The sequence below is a fragment of the Lactuca serriola genome, chromosome 7 (genome assembly GCF_051521515.1).
Source record: "Lactuca serriola cultivar US96UC23 chromosome 7, Lser_US96UC23_V15, whole genome shotgun sequence".
Lineage (NCBI taxonomy): Eukaryota > Viridiplantae > Streptophyta > Magnoliopsida > Asterales > Asteraceae > Lactuca > Lactuca serriola.
Genome location: NC_136414.1, coordinates 6,249,890 through 6,266,648, shown reverse-complemented (window position 1 = coordinate 6,266,648; position 16,759 = coordinate 6,249,890). Strand labels below are relative to the sequence as shown.

The 16,759-nt window shown below is 34.6% G+C and overlaps 1 protein-coding gene across 1 annotated transcript; it reads left to right on the top strand.

Moving 5' to 3' along the window:
• The first annotated feature begins 14,707 nt into the window (after window positions 1–14,707).
• On the top strand, window positions 14,708–15,958 carry LOC145063695 (uncharacterized). Its single transcript, XM_079011289.1, has one exon. It carries the CDS (start codon window positions 14,708–14,710, stop codon window positions 15,956–15,958), a length of 1,251 nt encoding a protein of 416 aa, XP_078867415.1.
• The last annotated feature ends 801 nt before the right edge of the window (window positions 15,959–16,759 follow it).

Sequence of the window (16,759 nt, the reverse complement as noted above, 5' to 3'; positions counted from 1 at the left end):
GTTCGAAGAATCTTATATATCGAGAGTGAATTACAAAACTCTTCATGTTTTGCCCTTCAAAAAATAGTTTTTCATATCTAGTCCATTAATAAAATCTTTTCTTTCAAGTTAGGTCATGCACATGGACTTTGTTAAAGAAATCTAAAGTGTAGTACATGACTCTAGCTAGGCCTGGCAATGGAGCGGGTTTTGATCCTGATCTGATCCAAACCCTTAACAATTATATAGGTTTGGAGCATAGTTTTATCCGTTTACCCGTTAACAACCCATACCCGCTAACCCTTTTATTAAAAGGGTCGGTATGGATCAGCATCGATCTGCTCCGTTTATAACCCGCCCCATATAAACTTTAGAAATATAAATTTCTATTTTATATTGCCTAAATTTTACATTAAATTCCAATCAGAAATCCAAAATGAAAAGGCCAAAGACTAAATTGTTTTTACATAGGAGTCAAGGACTCAACTTCTAGACTACCAGTCTTCTACTCTTCTCCCAAGATTCATGATTTCATTTCATTTATATTTCATCATGTAATCACTAATTTCATTTATAAATCAATAAGATTATTTATCAACCGGAAGAAAGTTTGTAATTTCTATTCTCTATCAATGCAATCGACGGTCATAAACCAATCAGAAGTAACTAAAATAATGATTTTAATTCCAATAGAAAATCCTCGAGTACATAATGTCCTTTCTAAATCGAAACTTAGTTTTATTTAATAAATGTGATTTTATGATTTAAGTAAAATGTGTTTTATTATTCAAAAAACCTACGGGTTACGGGGCGGGTTTGGATATATGTTGATTCGGTGGATAAGGTATGGGTTTGATTATTCAAAACCCTGCTGGTTATGGAGCGTGTTTGGATCGGATTTTGAAATTTGTTAAAAGGGTTTGGATCAAAGTCGATTCGCTCCAAACCCGTCCCATTGTCAGGTCTAAGTCTCTAGCTCCGGGGTAAAATTGTTTAAATACCTTATTAGGCATCACAATTGTTTACTGAGAATATTCTGTATTTTCTTCCTATTTATATTTTTATCCATATAAAATTGTGACAAAAGTCATATCCTCCTTAATAAATAAAGGTTTTTTTAATACGTGTCAATCTTTCATGATTTTTGACACTTTTCATTTTATTATATTTTTAGAATAAATAATATCTACATATCAATTTGTAGGTTTTTTTAATTTTAAATTAAAAAGCCACATAATACTTATATATTTATATATGTAAAGTATTGAATGTAATTAATAGTTTCTTCATTCCTTATTTTAAATTTTATTTAAAAAAAATACTTAATGTTTTTAGTATTTAATCTTTTATTTAATCAACCTGTGTAATATACGTGTTTTACACCTAGTTTGGATAATATTAATTATATTTTAATACACGTGTCGTCATTTCAAATAGGAAGAAAAATATGAGGATATTTACGTTTTCAAGTATAAAATAAGACACAAGCTAATTACGATATATAGTTAATAAAAGTATATCTAAGCTTATGTATTATGTGGGTTCTATATATGTTAGGTACATGAGTATACCCATATATAAAAAAAGGTGATGAAGATGTTAAATAGGTCTAAGATGACAATGACAATCAAAAGGAGAAAACAACAACAACAACAACAACAACAACAACAAAAAAAAAAAAAAAAAAAAAAAAAAAAAAAAAAAAAAAACATTATTTGGAGTAAGAATCATCATGATAAGTTTATTGACGTATAATAAAACTATTTAACAAGGAGCGTCTACGTTTTCATAAATAGATAATGTTTATTGCTTTCACGATGTCTTTCAAAGCTTACACATTTGCGTCCTTAGGTAGGGCATGACTAAACTTGATCGATATTGTCATATCATAAGAGGAGTCAAAATTTGAGGAAATTTATATTAGAGCCTTATACATAAACGACTTTGATAAGTCCTTCATACATCCATTTTTTCTAACATCCTAAAAACCATGACAAAAAAAAAATTCATTTTTATAAAGCATTTTCATAAAACCATAAGATGATCAACTATTGTTCTTAAATCAAAAATCCATAGAAATTAGAGTATTGAATAATCTCCCAAACATAAATCAGCAGGAGGATGTGTACGATTATGCATTTGCCTTGCTCCAGTTATTTGATGTACCTAAAAATATTGAAATCAACAACTGTAAGTCAAAGCTTAGTGAGTTCCCCCAAAATATTCCACACAACAATACATATGCAATGCATGTACACTTGGCCCACAACAAAAGACTAGATTTCCCCTGAGCCCATAACATAAGACTAGATTACCCCCTCCCGACCCATAACCCATGACTAGCTTGCTCCCGAGCCCACACCATAAGACAAGATTTCCCTCCCCGCCTACTGCTCATGATTGGCTTGCTCCCGAGCCCACAACATAAGTCTTGGCCCATAGCTCATGATTGGCTTGCTCCCGAGCCCATAACATAAGACTGGATTGCCCTCCCGGCCCACATGTAACGACCCAAAAACAGTACTAAATTTTTTTATTTAAATACTATTAATTTCATTCATTGATTGTACCAAAAACATCAATCATTACAATATTCCAAAACATTATAGTACAAATATATCAAGTGTGGAAATCATATGGGGAGGATGTTGTGCCATCACGTTGGGCCCTTCCCTTTTGAACTGGAAGTACCTGAAACTATAAACATAAACTGTAAGCATAAAGCTTAGCGAGCTTCCCAGAATACCACATACCACATACCTATAATATAACATCATGTGGTTGTATCATGTCCGTATCAACCCCTCGGGTCCGTATCAACCCAAAATAATAGCAAGTAGTTGTGTTTGGTCCGAATCAACCTCGGGGTCTGTATCAACCCTGAGTCCATAATGACTTTCAGCCCAGACTAGCTCAATACATAATTCATTGGAGGGATGTAAAGACCACCAAGCAAATTACACCCTTTGATTGCTAAATAAACGTAATATAATGGTAAAAAGGGGTATCGGTCCTCGGGGAAATGGTTGTATTCAATCACCAATGCAATTCAATAGAACTAGTGAAATTAAACTAACTAACTACAATTAAACTAAAAGGGGGGTGTTTGATTACTTGAAAACTAAAATACTTGAATAACTAAAAACCTTGCAATTAAGCAAGTTGATGAGATGCTCAAAGGTTGGGAATAATTGGTTAACTAAGGCAATTCAACACAATGAACATTTGTGTGTTTATCATTAGGATCTAATACAAAGCTTATCCTTCATCCCAAATTGGTTATAGCAATCATGAAGCATGATATGCCAAGATTCCTCATAGGTAGTATGGAGGTTCGGGAAACCCACAACACACCTTTTTAATTAAGATCAAGGGTCAATTGAAGCAATTAATCCCAAGAAATCAATTAGCCTTAAGAATGAAGGAATCCCCAATTCCTAGAGGATGTCAAATGCTTACACATCCATAAAGGAGCTATGATTCATAAGCTAGAGATGATTTCTACCATCATAAAGCCTTTGTTCTAGATAAATTCAATGATCCAATGCAAAATCAATGAAACAAATCAACCATTGCTCAATCAAATACTAAGCTCATGATCAAAGCATCAAATAAGCATAAGAATTGTAAACTAGAATCATAAACATGGAATAAATTAATAATCAACATAAATCCTTCAAAACCCACAAACATTCATTGGTTTTCAGCCAAAGTCAACCAAATAAGAGTATTAGCCACTCATGGCAACAAAGTAACAAGAACAATAATTAATTTGCATCAAGAATCTACCTAAGACTTGAAAATATGAAAGAAATTGAGTATTTTGCTGTCCAAATCGTCACTTGCAGGTCTCCAATGGTGGAAAATTCGTGAATGAGCCTCTAGATCTGATCCCCTAAGTTAATGGCAAGCCAAATGACCAAAATGCCCAAACTAGGAAGTTGCGCGGGTACCCGCGCGACGAAAATGTTGGATTAGTGTCTAAGTCCATAACTATTTTGGTATGTACTTGACCCGATGGTGCATGGTCCTTTTGGGTTGCCTTCACCAAAGCAACTTGATTGGAGAAATAAATAGAGAGAGAGGTTATTATGATTTATTAATATGTTATAAGAATAATATATTAAAGGAGAAATCATATTTGTTTAATTAATATTGGTCAATAATTAATTAAGAATTAATTTTGTGATCAAATGTAATTAATTAAACTAGAGGGGCTGAATTGTAATTATGTGATAGTTACAAAATAAGGTAAGGATTATCTTAAGGATAGGTTGGACGAATTTGAGGTGATAAGGACCTTAGAATTCGACTATGATAAGGATTCAAGGCTTATCTTATTGGTTGCTTGGTAAGCAAGCAACTAGATAAGGATAAGGACTGAAACCCTATCTTTACACCTATATAAACCCCCTTTGGCTCTTGATTTCTTCTAGACCTTCCCAAGGCATCTTAGGGACGAATTCTTATACCTCTCCTCTCTCTTTATACCTTCTCCATTTGCTCTTGGTGTTTGTAAGCCATTAGAGGAGTGACACTTGTGACTCTAAGCCTTCCAAAGTCAATTCAAGGAGGAATTGGGATTGTTATTGCTACATAACAATCAAGGTAATATCTTAAACCTAATTATATGTTAATATTGATTTCCATATGCTAGAATTAGGGTTTATAGTCTTGGATAACTTGCATGTACAATAGAGAAACCTAGATCCAAGCATTAGGGTTTGTATGAGCACATAGGATGTCTTATGACCAAAACCCATCAGTGGTATCAGAGCCTAGACTGGTTTCTATTGTATTGATGCTTGATATGTATGAAAAAATCGATTTTTTGGTTTCTGGAGGCTGGACTCGCCGAGTCCATGCAGACTCGACGAGTACAAGCTTGACTCGACGAGTCAACTCGTCAGACAGAGGTATATCCGGGATTTCTTGCTGCTTTTGATTATGGATAGTTACCTTATCATATTAGATCAATATTAATCCGATTTTATGATATGTTTTACTATATTCTTGATCTAATCGAAGATATTTATCAATTAATAAGATAATTGTTTCCTTATGTGATAATTAATTAATTATTTTGACTTAATTGGTAAATTGTTTTGCAAGAAATCATTAAATAAATCAAATATGGATAATTATGTGATTAATTGTTAATTTAGATTATTTGTTATTTGATCCTTGTTGTTATGAAAAGTTTCATATTCTCCCCTTAGGTTTTATAGTTTAAATTTGAACCCAAAAGTTTTGTTGTTTTGAAATTTAAATAGTTAAAACCCTAATGTTTTGAAAAAGGTTTCAAAACTTGCCCTCAAGTTTTGGAATTTAAATTTTGATTAAATGGTTTAATTTTGATGTATATTTAAATCCTAAACCCTAATGTGTTGAAATGTTTCAAAACTTGCCCTCAAGTTTTGGAATTTAAAAGTTGATTAAAAGTTTAATTAGGAATGTTAAATTCTAAAACTCTAGTATAGTTTTGAAAAAGTTCAAATCACACCCTTATGGTTTTATTAATTAATTAAGGTGTATAATTAAAAGAAGTTTAATAAATCCATAAAAGTTTAGGTTTACAATTTAATTGAATTAAAAGTATAATTGTTAAATTAGACCACCTAGTATTTTGAAAGTATAAAATACACCCTATACTATATAACATTAAAAGTCTAACATTATATATATGTATGAGTAAAAGTCGGTCTTACCGTTAGTAGGCCTCATTCACGAAGCTGGTCTATAAGGGGTGTTTAAGGAAATTGCCTATAAAATGGCGATTGAATGAGTATCCACTCTTACCCACCGCACTCTTGACTAGTGGAGGGTCGTTAGCCGAACGGGTAGGATAGGACGAAACCTTCCATTATAAGTATAGTGAAGTATAAAAGTAACTAAATGTTTTTCAAATTCCCAATCTTAGTTACTTAGGAAAAAGTGAATTGATGCAATTCCATGAAATTACACTTTGTGCCCTTGCGAAGACCTTAGTGGAGCGTGTGTGGTTTACCGGCACACTAAATGGTTCTAAGCAAAGGTAGCAAAGGGTGACTCAATGTTTGTCATAGTTCGGTGGAGCGTGTGTGGTTTACCGGCACAACGAATAGGTGACTGTAACATGTGAGGGCACCATGTAGTTTACATGGTTATTCACACCCGCTTTGTGATCCTCGGCATCCCAGTCACAAACTAGAGGGGCATATCGAGATTTAAACATGCCATTGAAATGATTCAATGAATCTCAAAGGATCTAGGAGTTTTCATAGATTTAAAACTTAAATTTCTTTTCGTTTTTCGTGGTGGAAATTAGTGAATCGTCATTCACTTACCTTCAAATATTATGCAATTAGGGTTACGGCATCCCTCTCCCGAGTTGTAGAATATTGTGTTGGGTCCTAGCCTCAGTATCTCATTTGGGTGATTTAATAAGGACTCAATCTATCAACTAACTTGAATTCCTTTTCTCCCATTTTGTAGATGTCAGAGTTCGACAACTATGGTTTTCCCAAATCCCGTGGAACAAGCCTTCCACATGAAGATGATATTCCACGATTCGATCGAGGAACAAGAGATCATGCTTCACTTCCTCCTCCTCCTCCTCAAATTATTCTCCCTAACCCACAAGTTCAAAGGCTTGAAAAGTTCAAGATCACTCAAGCCCTTTTGGCAAGTAAACATAAAGAAGGAAAGTCGGTGTGTGCACACGTCCTAGGGATGAAGTCACACATTGATAGGTTAAGAATGTTGGGATTCGTTGTCAGTGAGGAAATGGATGTTGATTGGGTTCTTCAGTCACTTCCTAACTCATATAGTGAGTTCGTAAGAGAGTACTATATGATGAACCGCGACGTGATCCTTATAAATCTCACCTATATGCTTATTGCTGCTGAATCAGCAATGGTTTGGCGCAATAGAAAAGCAAAGTTGATTGGTGAATCTGCCTTCAAGACCTTTATGGATATCGACAACGGCAACGAAAGACATGCTATGATCGAAAAGTTTGATCATAAGAGAAAGGCAATGTCTGAAGTAGTTCCATGTCATGTTCCAAAAGAGTCAATTTGTTTTTATTGCCAAGAGAAAGGGCACTGGAAACGAAGTTGCCCCATTTACCTAAGAGATCTAAGAGATGGGAGAGTCGAAACGTATGGCTCTAATATAGGTAAATTCCATTAACTAACTCTTTTAAGCTTTTATTCTAGATTCTTAATACATAATGTGATAAGATTACAATTGATGTTTTGTAGGATCGAAGAAAAGAAAGGAAGCTTAAGGGAAGAAGTGAGCAGAATCTAACCGTGAAGGAATGGATTTCGATCGCATTTCTCGAAGATTAGATTCTTGAGCTACTACTTAGAGTTAGAATTAGATTGCTGTATTAGCATAGTTTTTCAATGAATTGCATTGTAAGGACAAATTTTTTCTGCAATAAAATAAATTTTGATTTTATATTATTTATTTATCCTTGCAATGGTGTATATGAAAAATTGATGTTTGAATGTTTCTATTATTAGCAATGATGGATTTGGTTCTTATTATGTTATTTATGGAAAGTCGAGAATTTACCAAATAGGGAGAGTTTCTCATCGCCCAAGTTTCAATTGGACAGAAACTTGGAATCATGCAACTTGGTTGCACGATGAATGAGAGATTTCATATTTGGAAATTAGACTAATTCATTGACAAAGTGTCAAGTGAAGGACTAGGAGATCGAGCACACAAACTGTATGTTTCCTTTTCATATTTGGAAATTAGACTAATTCAGTCTTACAAACTGTATGTTTCCTTTTTGAATCTGTTATAGTTGTGCTTCAAACAAAGGTTTTCTTACACTTAAACCGTCTTGTCAACTGTTTTCGAATCGTTTATAAACTGACATCAAGTCATAAATTCTTATTTATTAAACTTTTCAACAGTTTTACAAAACTTCTTTTATACTTATTGTTAAATGCTTGCCTATATGTGTATTGTTAAATAAGAAAGGTCTAAAAGACTTAGAACGACTAGCATGCCATATTTCTTTTTCTGTTCTCGTTGGGATGTGGCCTTAGGGTATCAGTTATTCGTCCGAATGTCGTTTAAATATTAGTTATATAGATCATGTATACCTATATAGACATAAAAGTTCCATCAGTTAGTTCAGTTCCGACACTCTTGGGTAGCAAGGGTGTATAAACCTACTTGGACACTCATCAATTACATTCCAGTAAACTATTATAGGAACAGTTTAGGGGATACAAAACATTATTCCTATCATAAGGAATCACGCAAGAGTCAGTTCATTCATGAGTCTATACCAACGTTTTATTTACAAGTATGCATTTTCATAACAAGGATAATCTTTTCATACAAAAAGGTATTTCATTATATTACTCGTGAACTTGTTGTTAGCAAACATGTGAGACAATGGCTTTGTTAGTACCAAAATGAAAGTCCCCATCTGTAACCAGAGTCTCCTGGAGGGAGAGCACGAATTTGTGTATAGATCTATACGGGTTTGACGAACCCGCACCTAAATTGTAAGCTCCAGTTAGGCCGGCAGGCCTGGGGTGACAAATGTCGACATTAGTACCACGTCTAGTATGGTTAAGAGAAACTTACAAACAGCGGAAACAACAACTCTTGTACGTAGTAATATACATTTAAATCAATCATGTTTAGGGGGTAATAACTATACCATGGGATATTATTAGCATGTTCACAATTCGGGATAAACACCCTTTTAACCAGTTTTACTTAAACAAAAGACTCACAGAGAGTATTAAAAACATATTCGATATAGATAAACTATTTTCCTTATTACCTTTATATTGTGACATCATACACATAAACGACGAGGTAGAATATAACTTTTATAAAAATAGTTAAACAGGGGAAAAACCGTCACATTTACAGTGATGCGTACTTTCAAAACAGTCAGGTCTTGGTAGAAGACTACTTTCAAAACATTCAAGTCTTGGTAGAAGACTACTTTCAAAACAGTCAGGTCTTGGTAGAAGACTACTTTCAAAACAGTCAGGTCTTCGTAGAGGACTACTTTCAAAACGGTCAGGTCTTGGTAGAAGACTACTTTCAAAACATTCGGGTCTTGGTAGAAGTCTACTTTTTATACTAGTAGGAAATATGGGATTTTCTAGGGTTTTCATACTTATATTAAATGTTTCATCAAACATTCACCAGTCTTTCATAACAACTTTTCAAAGCAATAACATTAAAATACTTATGAATTCACCAGCTTTATTGCTGATACTCGCTTTCAAAATAACTTGTATTCTCAGGTTACAAATCAACAGGTACCGATGCAAGGTTTAGAGAAGACAGAGCAGTCAAGACTCGTCTTTTATTTTGAGTATTCATCATGTTGTTTTATACTATGAAAGAACACACTTCTAAGCAGAATTATTCTATTAATGCAATGGATGATGTTGTTTCTTGTTTACTACTTTACATTTGTTGCGATACATACATGACGTCCTCTGCCCCAGAATGTTTCCGCCGTTCTCGGTTTTGGGGTGTGACATAATCCATGCATGAGGTCAAAACACCCATCAAGACTCCATTTTATGCTATTAATGGACCAAATGACTTCAGGTCTATCCTCCTTAAGCTCTGGAGTTGCTCAAACTCTCAAGAGGTAGTTCAAGAACATAAAAAGGGAATAAGGAGAAAACCCTAGCTCTAGAAATGGAAATGATAACCAAGGTGAAAGCTTTTTACCTCCTTAAGCTTCCTAGACTGCTCAAAATGTAAGATCCAGAAGCTCATCTTCATTTAAGTTTGATTCCTATTCTTCTTAGTGGCTAACACACCAAAAGGATGGTGTTTAAACACTCAAAAGCTCAAGAACACACTCTCTAATGATTTTAACGTTTTCAGGGACATTTGAAGGTGAAGGATGTTGGTGAGGGTGAAGCTCATATGAGATAAGGATGCTTATATAGGTCTCAAGCACAGAAATTAGGGTTTGAACATCCGTCACGTACACCCCGCGTACCCTTTGGTACGCCCAACGTTCGTATTGGCCCTCCGCGATTATCCATGCATGGTACGCTAAGTGTACCCATGAAGTACGCCCAACATACTTAAGGGACTTATTATGCAATATTTAAAATTTCAAGGGCTTCGAAGGTAATACCTGATTTGGAGTGTTACACTGCGTACCCAAGCTAACACCAAAATTACAAAATTGCCACATAGGAGTAATCTTGCAAATAAAGTACAACTCAAGGGTTAAAACAAATACATAAATAATAGATGTTAGAAATCTCCCCCACTTGAACTAGATTTCGTCCTCGAAGTCTGTTGTTGCGAATAAATCTAGGTAGTGTTCTCGCATCTCCGCCTCAGGCTCCCACGTCCACTCGAAGCCCTTCCGATGTTGACATTGGACCTTGAACAATGACACTTTTTGTTGAGCAAATCCTTCGTCTTCAGATCTAAGATCAACACCGGTCTCTCCATATAATTCAGACGATCATCAACCTAGATATCATCTAGAGGAAAACTGCGGACTCATCGGCCACACACTTCCGAAGTCAAGACACATGGAAGGTGCTCTGGATCTGGTTGAGCTCATCAGGAAAATCCAGCCGATATGCAACCTTGCCCACCCAGGCCAAAATCCTGAAAAGTTCAATGAATTTGGGGCCCAACTTTCCCCGCTTCCGAAATCGGATGACATCTTTCCAAGGTAACACCTTCATAAGCACCAAGTCTCCCACCTGAAACTCGAGATTCGAACGTCGCCGATCTACATAACTCTTTTGTCGGCTTTATGCGGCCCACAACCTATGTTATAGGAGAACTCGGCCAGTCGAAGGTAAGTATCCCTACTCCCTCCAAAATCCAACACACAAGTCCGGAGCATATCCTTGAGCGTCTGAATCGTCCGCTCGCTCTGGCCATCGGTCTGAGGGTGGTATGTTGTACTAAAATTCAGTTGGGTGCCCAACTCCCTATGAAACTTCCTCCAAAATCTGGAGGTGAAATGAACATTCCAGTCTGAAACCACCGAAACCGACACTTCGTGCTGAACTAATACCTCTCGGACATAAATGTCTACTTACTTCTCTGCGGATATACTATCGGTAATCGGTATGAAATGCACACTCTTGGTTAATATATCCAGTTATCCATAATGACCCAAATAGAGTCAACACTACGTGCCGTCCTTGGCAATTTTGTAATGGAATCCATGGTAATCTCTTCACACTTCCACATGGGAATGGGTAAGGGCTGCATCTTGCCGTAGGGTATCTGATGCTCGGTCTTGAATTTCATGCAAGTCAAGAACCGCTCTACAAACCAAGATATTTCCCTTCCATACAGGGCCACCAATAACTAAACCTCAGATCCTTGTACATATTCGTGACCCCTGGATGGATAGAAAACTTTGACATATGCGCCTCCTCTAAGACCGGCTGTATCACCCCACCTGATGTTGGAACCCAGACTCTACCACACTGAGTTAACAACCACCATTTGTCTCTGACAAAAAGGGAACCTATCCTCTCATCCGCTCGATCTTCTAGTTTTCCTTTGTCAATCCCTCTACCTGAGCCTTCTTGATCAAATCCATCAAAGACGAAGTAACAGTCATCCTCAAGCAGATATTTCGGATAGATGAAATCATGGTCTTGTAGCTCAAAGAATCAGCCACCACATTGGCCTTCCCATGGTGGTATATGATCTCGTAATGATAATCATTTACCACATCCAACCATCTCCGCTGCCGCATATTAAGATTCGGCTGGTCCATCAAATACCTCAAACTTTTATTGTCAGTGTAGATAGTACACCGAACCCCATACAAATAGCGTCTCCAAATCTTTAGGGCAAAAACCACGACCCCCAATTCCAATTTATATGTGGGGTAGTTCATCTTATGAGGCTTCAGCTGCCTTGAATCATAAGCAATCAGCCAATCATGTGACCTCTCTGCATAAGAATTGTTTACAAACCCGAAATAGAGGCGTCGCAATAAACCACGAAATCATCCAAACCCTCAGGAAGCGCAAGAATCGAGGCCTCACACAATCTTTGTCATTATCGTTAATGCATTTTAACATATTTATTATCTATACCATTATTTAGAGTGTTCTTCGCACTACACTATGTTGACATTCGTAACTATACCATTATCATTAATGCGTTTTAACATATTTATTATCTATATTTAATTATTCATGCTATATTTTTCTCGTAGTCAGCTATTTTTGTACTTAAATCAATTTATAATATCGTTGGCATTGAGATTTAAGTCCCATAAACTGCCATAACCAGTGTGGCAGAGTCCAGTCCAGAAGTTTTAGTGGGCTTTCTAATGAGCCAAAATTTTCGTATCTATTGGTTTATAATTTATATTGGACTAAAACATTTACCTAAAATGTAACTGAGTAAAAAATCGATGAGCCAAAAGTGTATTTAAGCGTATAAAAGCTCCTAAATCATTTAATTTAAAAAGTTGTTTTACTATTGTTGTATTATCATTTTTTAATTATATGTAACACGTTAAAAAATAGCAACAAAGAAGTATGTGTACGTCAATCTGATATGATTTTGTTTTTGACAAAAGACCAAGAACTTATTAATTCTCCAAATTTAACATAGTTGGATCATTTTAAAGGAATTTGATTGTTATTTGTTTTGTTTTTCATGTAGATCACATAGTTTATATTAACCATGTTTTGTATTAAGGTCGTCTCTTGACAAAATTAACTGGTGGTTGTAAGCTGAAAGTACTAATTTTTATTTATCATATGAATGTTTGTCGAAAATAGTTGGGAGCTTTTGAAATATGTAAAATTACATAAGATGGTAATTGTTTAAAATGGATAAATATATAAATATATTTTTAAGAGCAATTGTGGAAATTGATTAAAAAACTTAATAGTTTTTTCCAAGGTTCTAAAAATCTCGTCATAGCTTCGCCATAACGCACCATGGCTCCAAGGTTTGTATTTGACGCCAAACTTTAACAAAATGTGGCCTTAAGTAATATATGTATATAAAAATGAATAATATTTGAATATATATATATATATATATATATATATATATACACACACACACACACACACACAAACGACGTGACTTGCCATGACTCGTCATCAAGTCACGCCTAACGTTATTTAGAATTTTGATTTTTTCTTAAACGCTATATCAAGTAGCTTTTAGATTTGAACTTTTTTGTTTAAACTAAAAGCTAAACGTTCATACTCTCAAAAGAAATTTTTGTTTAAACTGATATTTTTGTTAAAAGCTCCCAAACGCACACTAAGTAATATTTTTCTCTATTATTTAAAGATTATTTTGACTTTTGATTTTTTGAGCGGGTCTAATTAACCATTCTTTATTAACCCATTTGTAACCGGAAGATATATGTGGTATAAAATTGTATTTCTAAAAGAGTCATTATGGAGAGATGATAGACTCCAATATATATATATATATATATATATATATATATATATATATATATATATATATATATATATATATATATATATATATATATATATAGGACCATGTCATGCCGATATGAGATAAACTAACAATAACTTTGAATATTTTTCATGATATTGTTAATGCTATCAAATAGCAACCAAGTTTTAGTTTTTTCCATATATATTCTTCAATTTTTTAATCTTTTACAACTTATGTAACCGGTCAAAATAAATTTTAGTTTTCAACTTTTCATATAGATTGAACAATATTTATTCTGATGTATTGAAGTGAAACAAAATTAAATTTAAAAGACAAAAACTTTTCAAAAAAGTTGAAATCATCCAGATGGAACAAATTATAAATTTGTTTACTATTTACACTTTAGTGACATTAAACTCTGTATAGTATTATACTTTTTTCTAAAAAGGAGAAACGAATTATAAAAATTCTTTTTGAGCAAAATAATATTCAAAATTTGCAATTTTTTATCAAATTTAAATTTTCGAAATTTTAGGAGTGGGTCTCAATATAATGGGGGATTTAATTTGTTGGTATTAAATGGGACACATTGGATTCGCTGGCAATGGACCCATGTAATTTCACAAGGATCCCCCTGACGTGCTTGAGCGCCCAACTAATTATTCGACAACTAATTATATTTCCTCTTTTATAACGATGTTATCTTATATTTGATTGATTTAAGTATATAAAACGTTATATTATAAAATTGTAATTGTAATGGAATCATATAACAAACTTTATTTGAGATTATAAATCGCTGGCCCTCATTTATCAAAGGGTCTAACTTTTATAGGTTCACCCAAAATTTAAAGGTCCAATTACAGAAATTAAAATAGAATAGCGCATGATTTGGAGAACTACGAAACTTTAGGCATATTTATTATGTTTAACAGAAATAAATCAATAACCGTGGTCTTATTAAGTAAAAGGTTAAAGACCACTCATGTATAGGTGGATAGCAGGTTGTTTAAAATCATCGAACGTTTCAGTATTGGTTAATGACTCCTCAACAAAGGAGTTTGTGATGTCGAAAGGTGTAAGACAAGGGGACCCGATGTCTCCATTCCTTTCATATTAGCCATGGAAGGACTACATGTCATGATGAGAGAGAACCGCTGAGGAACGGGGCTTATTTGAAGGGGTGAAAATTTCAAACTCGAATGTTAATATTTCTCACTTATTTTATGCAGACGATGCGTTGTTTTTAGAAAATTGGTCACAAAGAAACATTGCAAATCTAGCGTGAATTTTGAGATGCTTCCTTATGGTATCTAGATTAAAGGTGAACTTCAACAAATCACATGTGTATGGTATAGGAGGAGAATGCAATGTGGTGAGGGAGTGGTCCATTCCGCTTGGATGTGAACCACCATCCCTCCCTTTCACGTATCTAGGAGTACCAGTGGGAGAGAATATGAACCAGAAAAGCGCATGGAAACCAATAATCGACAAATCTAAAGCAAAATTGTTGATTTGGAAGTCAAAAACATTAAGTTCTGGAGGTCAGATATCATTAGCAAAAGCAGTACTTGGGAACCTACCCACTTATTATTTATCATTGTTTGCGGCTCCAATCGGGGTAATTCACGAATTGGAGAAAATCCAAAAACAATTTATTTGGAGAGGGACAGAAAACAAGTCAAGTATACATTGGGTTTCCTGGGAAAAAATCACTGCTCCAAAACAAGTGGGAGGTATGGGATTGGGTTCCTTAAGAACTCTAAATTTGGCTCTATTATCGAAGTGGCTATGGAAACTCAAGGTTGATCTGTCTCATTTATGGGCCTGCATAATCACGGACTTGCATAAACCGGGGAACAATTTTAATTACTGCTACGCAAAGAAGTCGTTAAATGGTGTTTGGTCGAATATTGTTAAATCACTCACTGCAATGGAGAAATTGGGCCTGTCGACAAGAGAAGTAATGAACTTGGCGAACTCAAACAATAGTTGGATTTCAGATTTTACAGAAAATGGTGATCTATCAGTGGCACTGTTGAGAACAAGGCTTGATTGGGCAACCCACCCGATCCCCGATGGAGAATTCACATGGTCAAATGTGGTCCCAAAAAAGGTTTCGTGCTTCGTAAGGCGGGCAAAACAAAACCGAATCACATCATTGGTTGATCTAAACAAAAGAGGAGTTCCGGTCAACTCCATTACTTGTGGTGCATGTCAAACAAATGAGGAAACAACGAATCACTTATTTATTGGGTGCATGATGGCAAAAGAAGTTTGGTCGAAGGTGGAACAATGGTGTGGGGTTCCGTATGTAATCCATGACTGCACAACAGTAAGTGAGGTGCTTGCGAGAGATAGAAAAGGGAGACAATGGCCAAAAGAAAAGAAAATTATGGATGCCATAAAATACAGAACAATTTGGTGCCTTTGCCAAGCAAGAAACGAATGGGTTTTCAGAAATTTTAGAAGTCAACCGGCGAAAATTATGGACAATATTAAATCGGTATTATTCACTTGGATAAAACATATAATCAACAAACGTGTTTTGGATTGAAATCTATGGTGTAATGATCCGCTAAAATGAGATTGATGTCTAGTAAAATGTGATTGATGTCTAGTAGGAGATATCATGTTTAAATTAACTTGTACTTTGTACTCTTTTGCTTACTAGCACCTTGCTAGTGTAGTCTTTTATAATATATTGCCGGTTAAAAAAAAATAAAAAGCAAAAAATAAAATGAAAAATTCGTTGGCTCCACATTCACCAAAAGTAGGTAACTTTTTTTAGTAAGCGAATTTATTTTCTCTATAACTTTCGCTAGAAAATTGAAAATTGTATTAGTATTGTTGGGATTCTACCAAGGTAATCAAAATATATCTCAATTGACGCAAAGCGCATCCAAAGGTAATAAAACGTGAAATGATTCGTACACAACAATTTGTATCTATATACAAAAATTAATGTTTTATGGAGTTGTACAGTACAATACTTTAATACACAAATTGTTGTGTATAAATCATTTCACGGGTAACGAACTACAATGCAGAAATAAGATAACAATATCTAATAATAGGAGGCACACATACCAATATATATCAAATATAAATACCAAAGGGCTTATAGCCTAGCGGTATCCGGTGTTGACCTCCCTCCAAATGGTCATTTTAGTCAAAAGTTGCTACTTCAAGTAGCAAACAAGTGGTTGATCTCATCCGCTTCACCAAATTGAAATTATGAATACTTGAAATAACAAACACATGTTGATTTTGAGTTGTCTAAAATTTTTCTAATGATTTTCAAAATTCTCAAATGGTTGTGTATACAAGACATTGTGTTTAAAAAAAACACTTTATA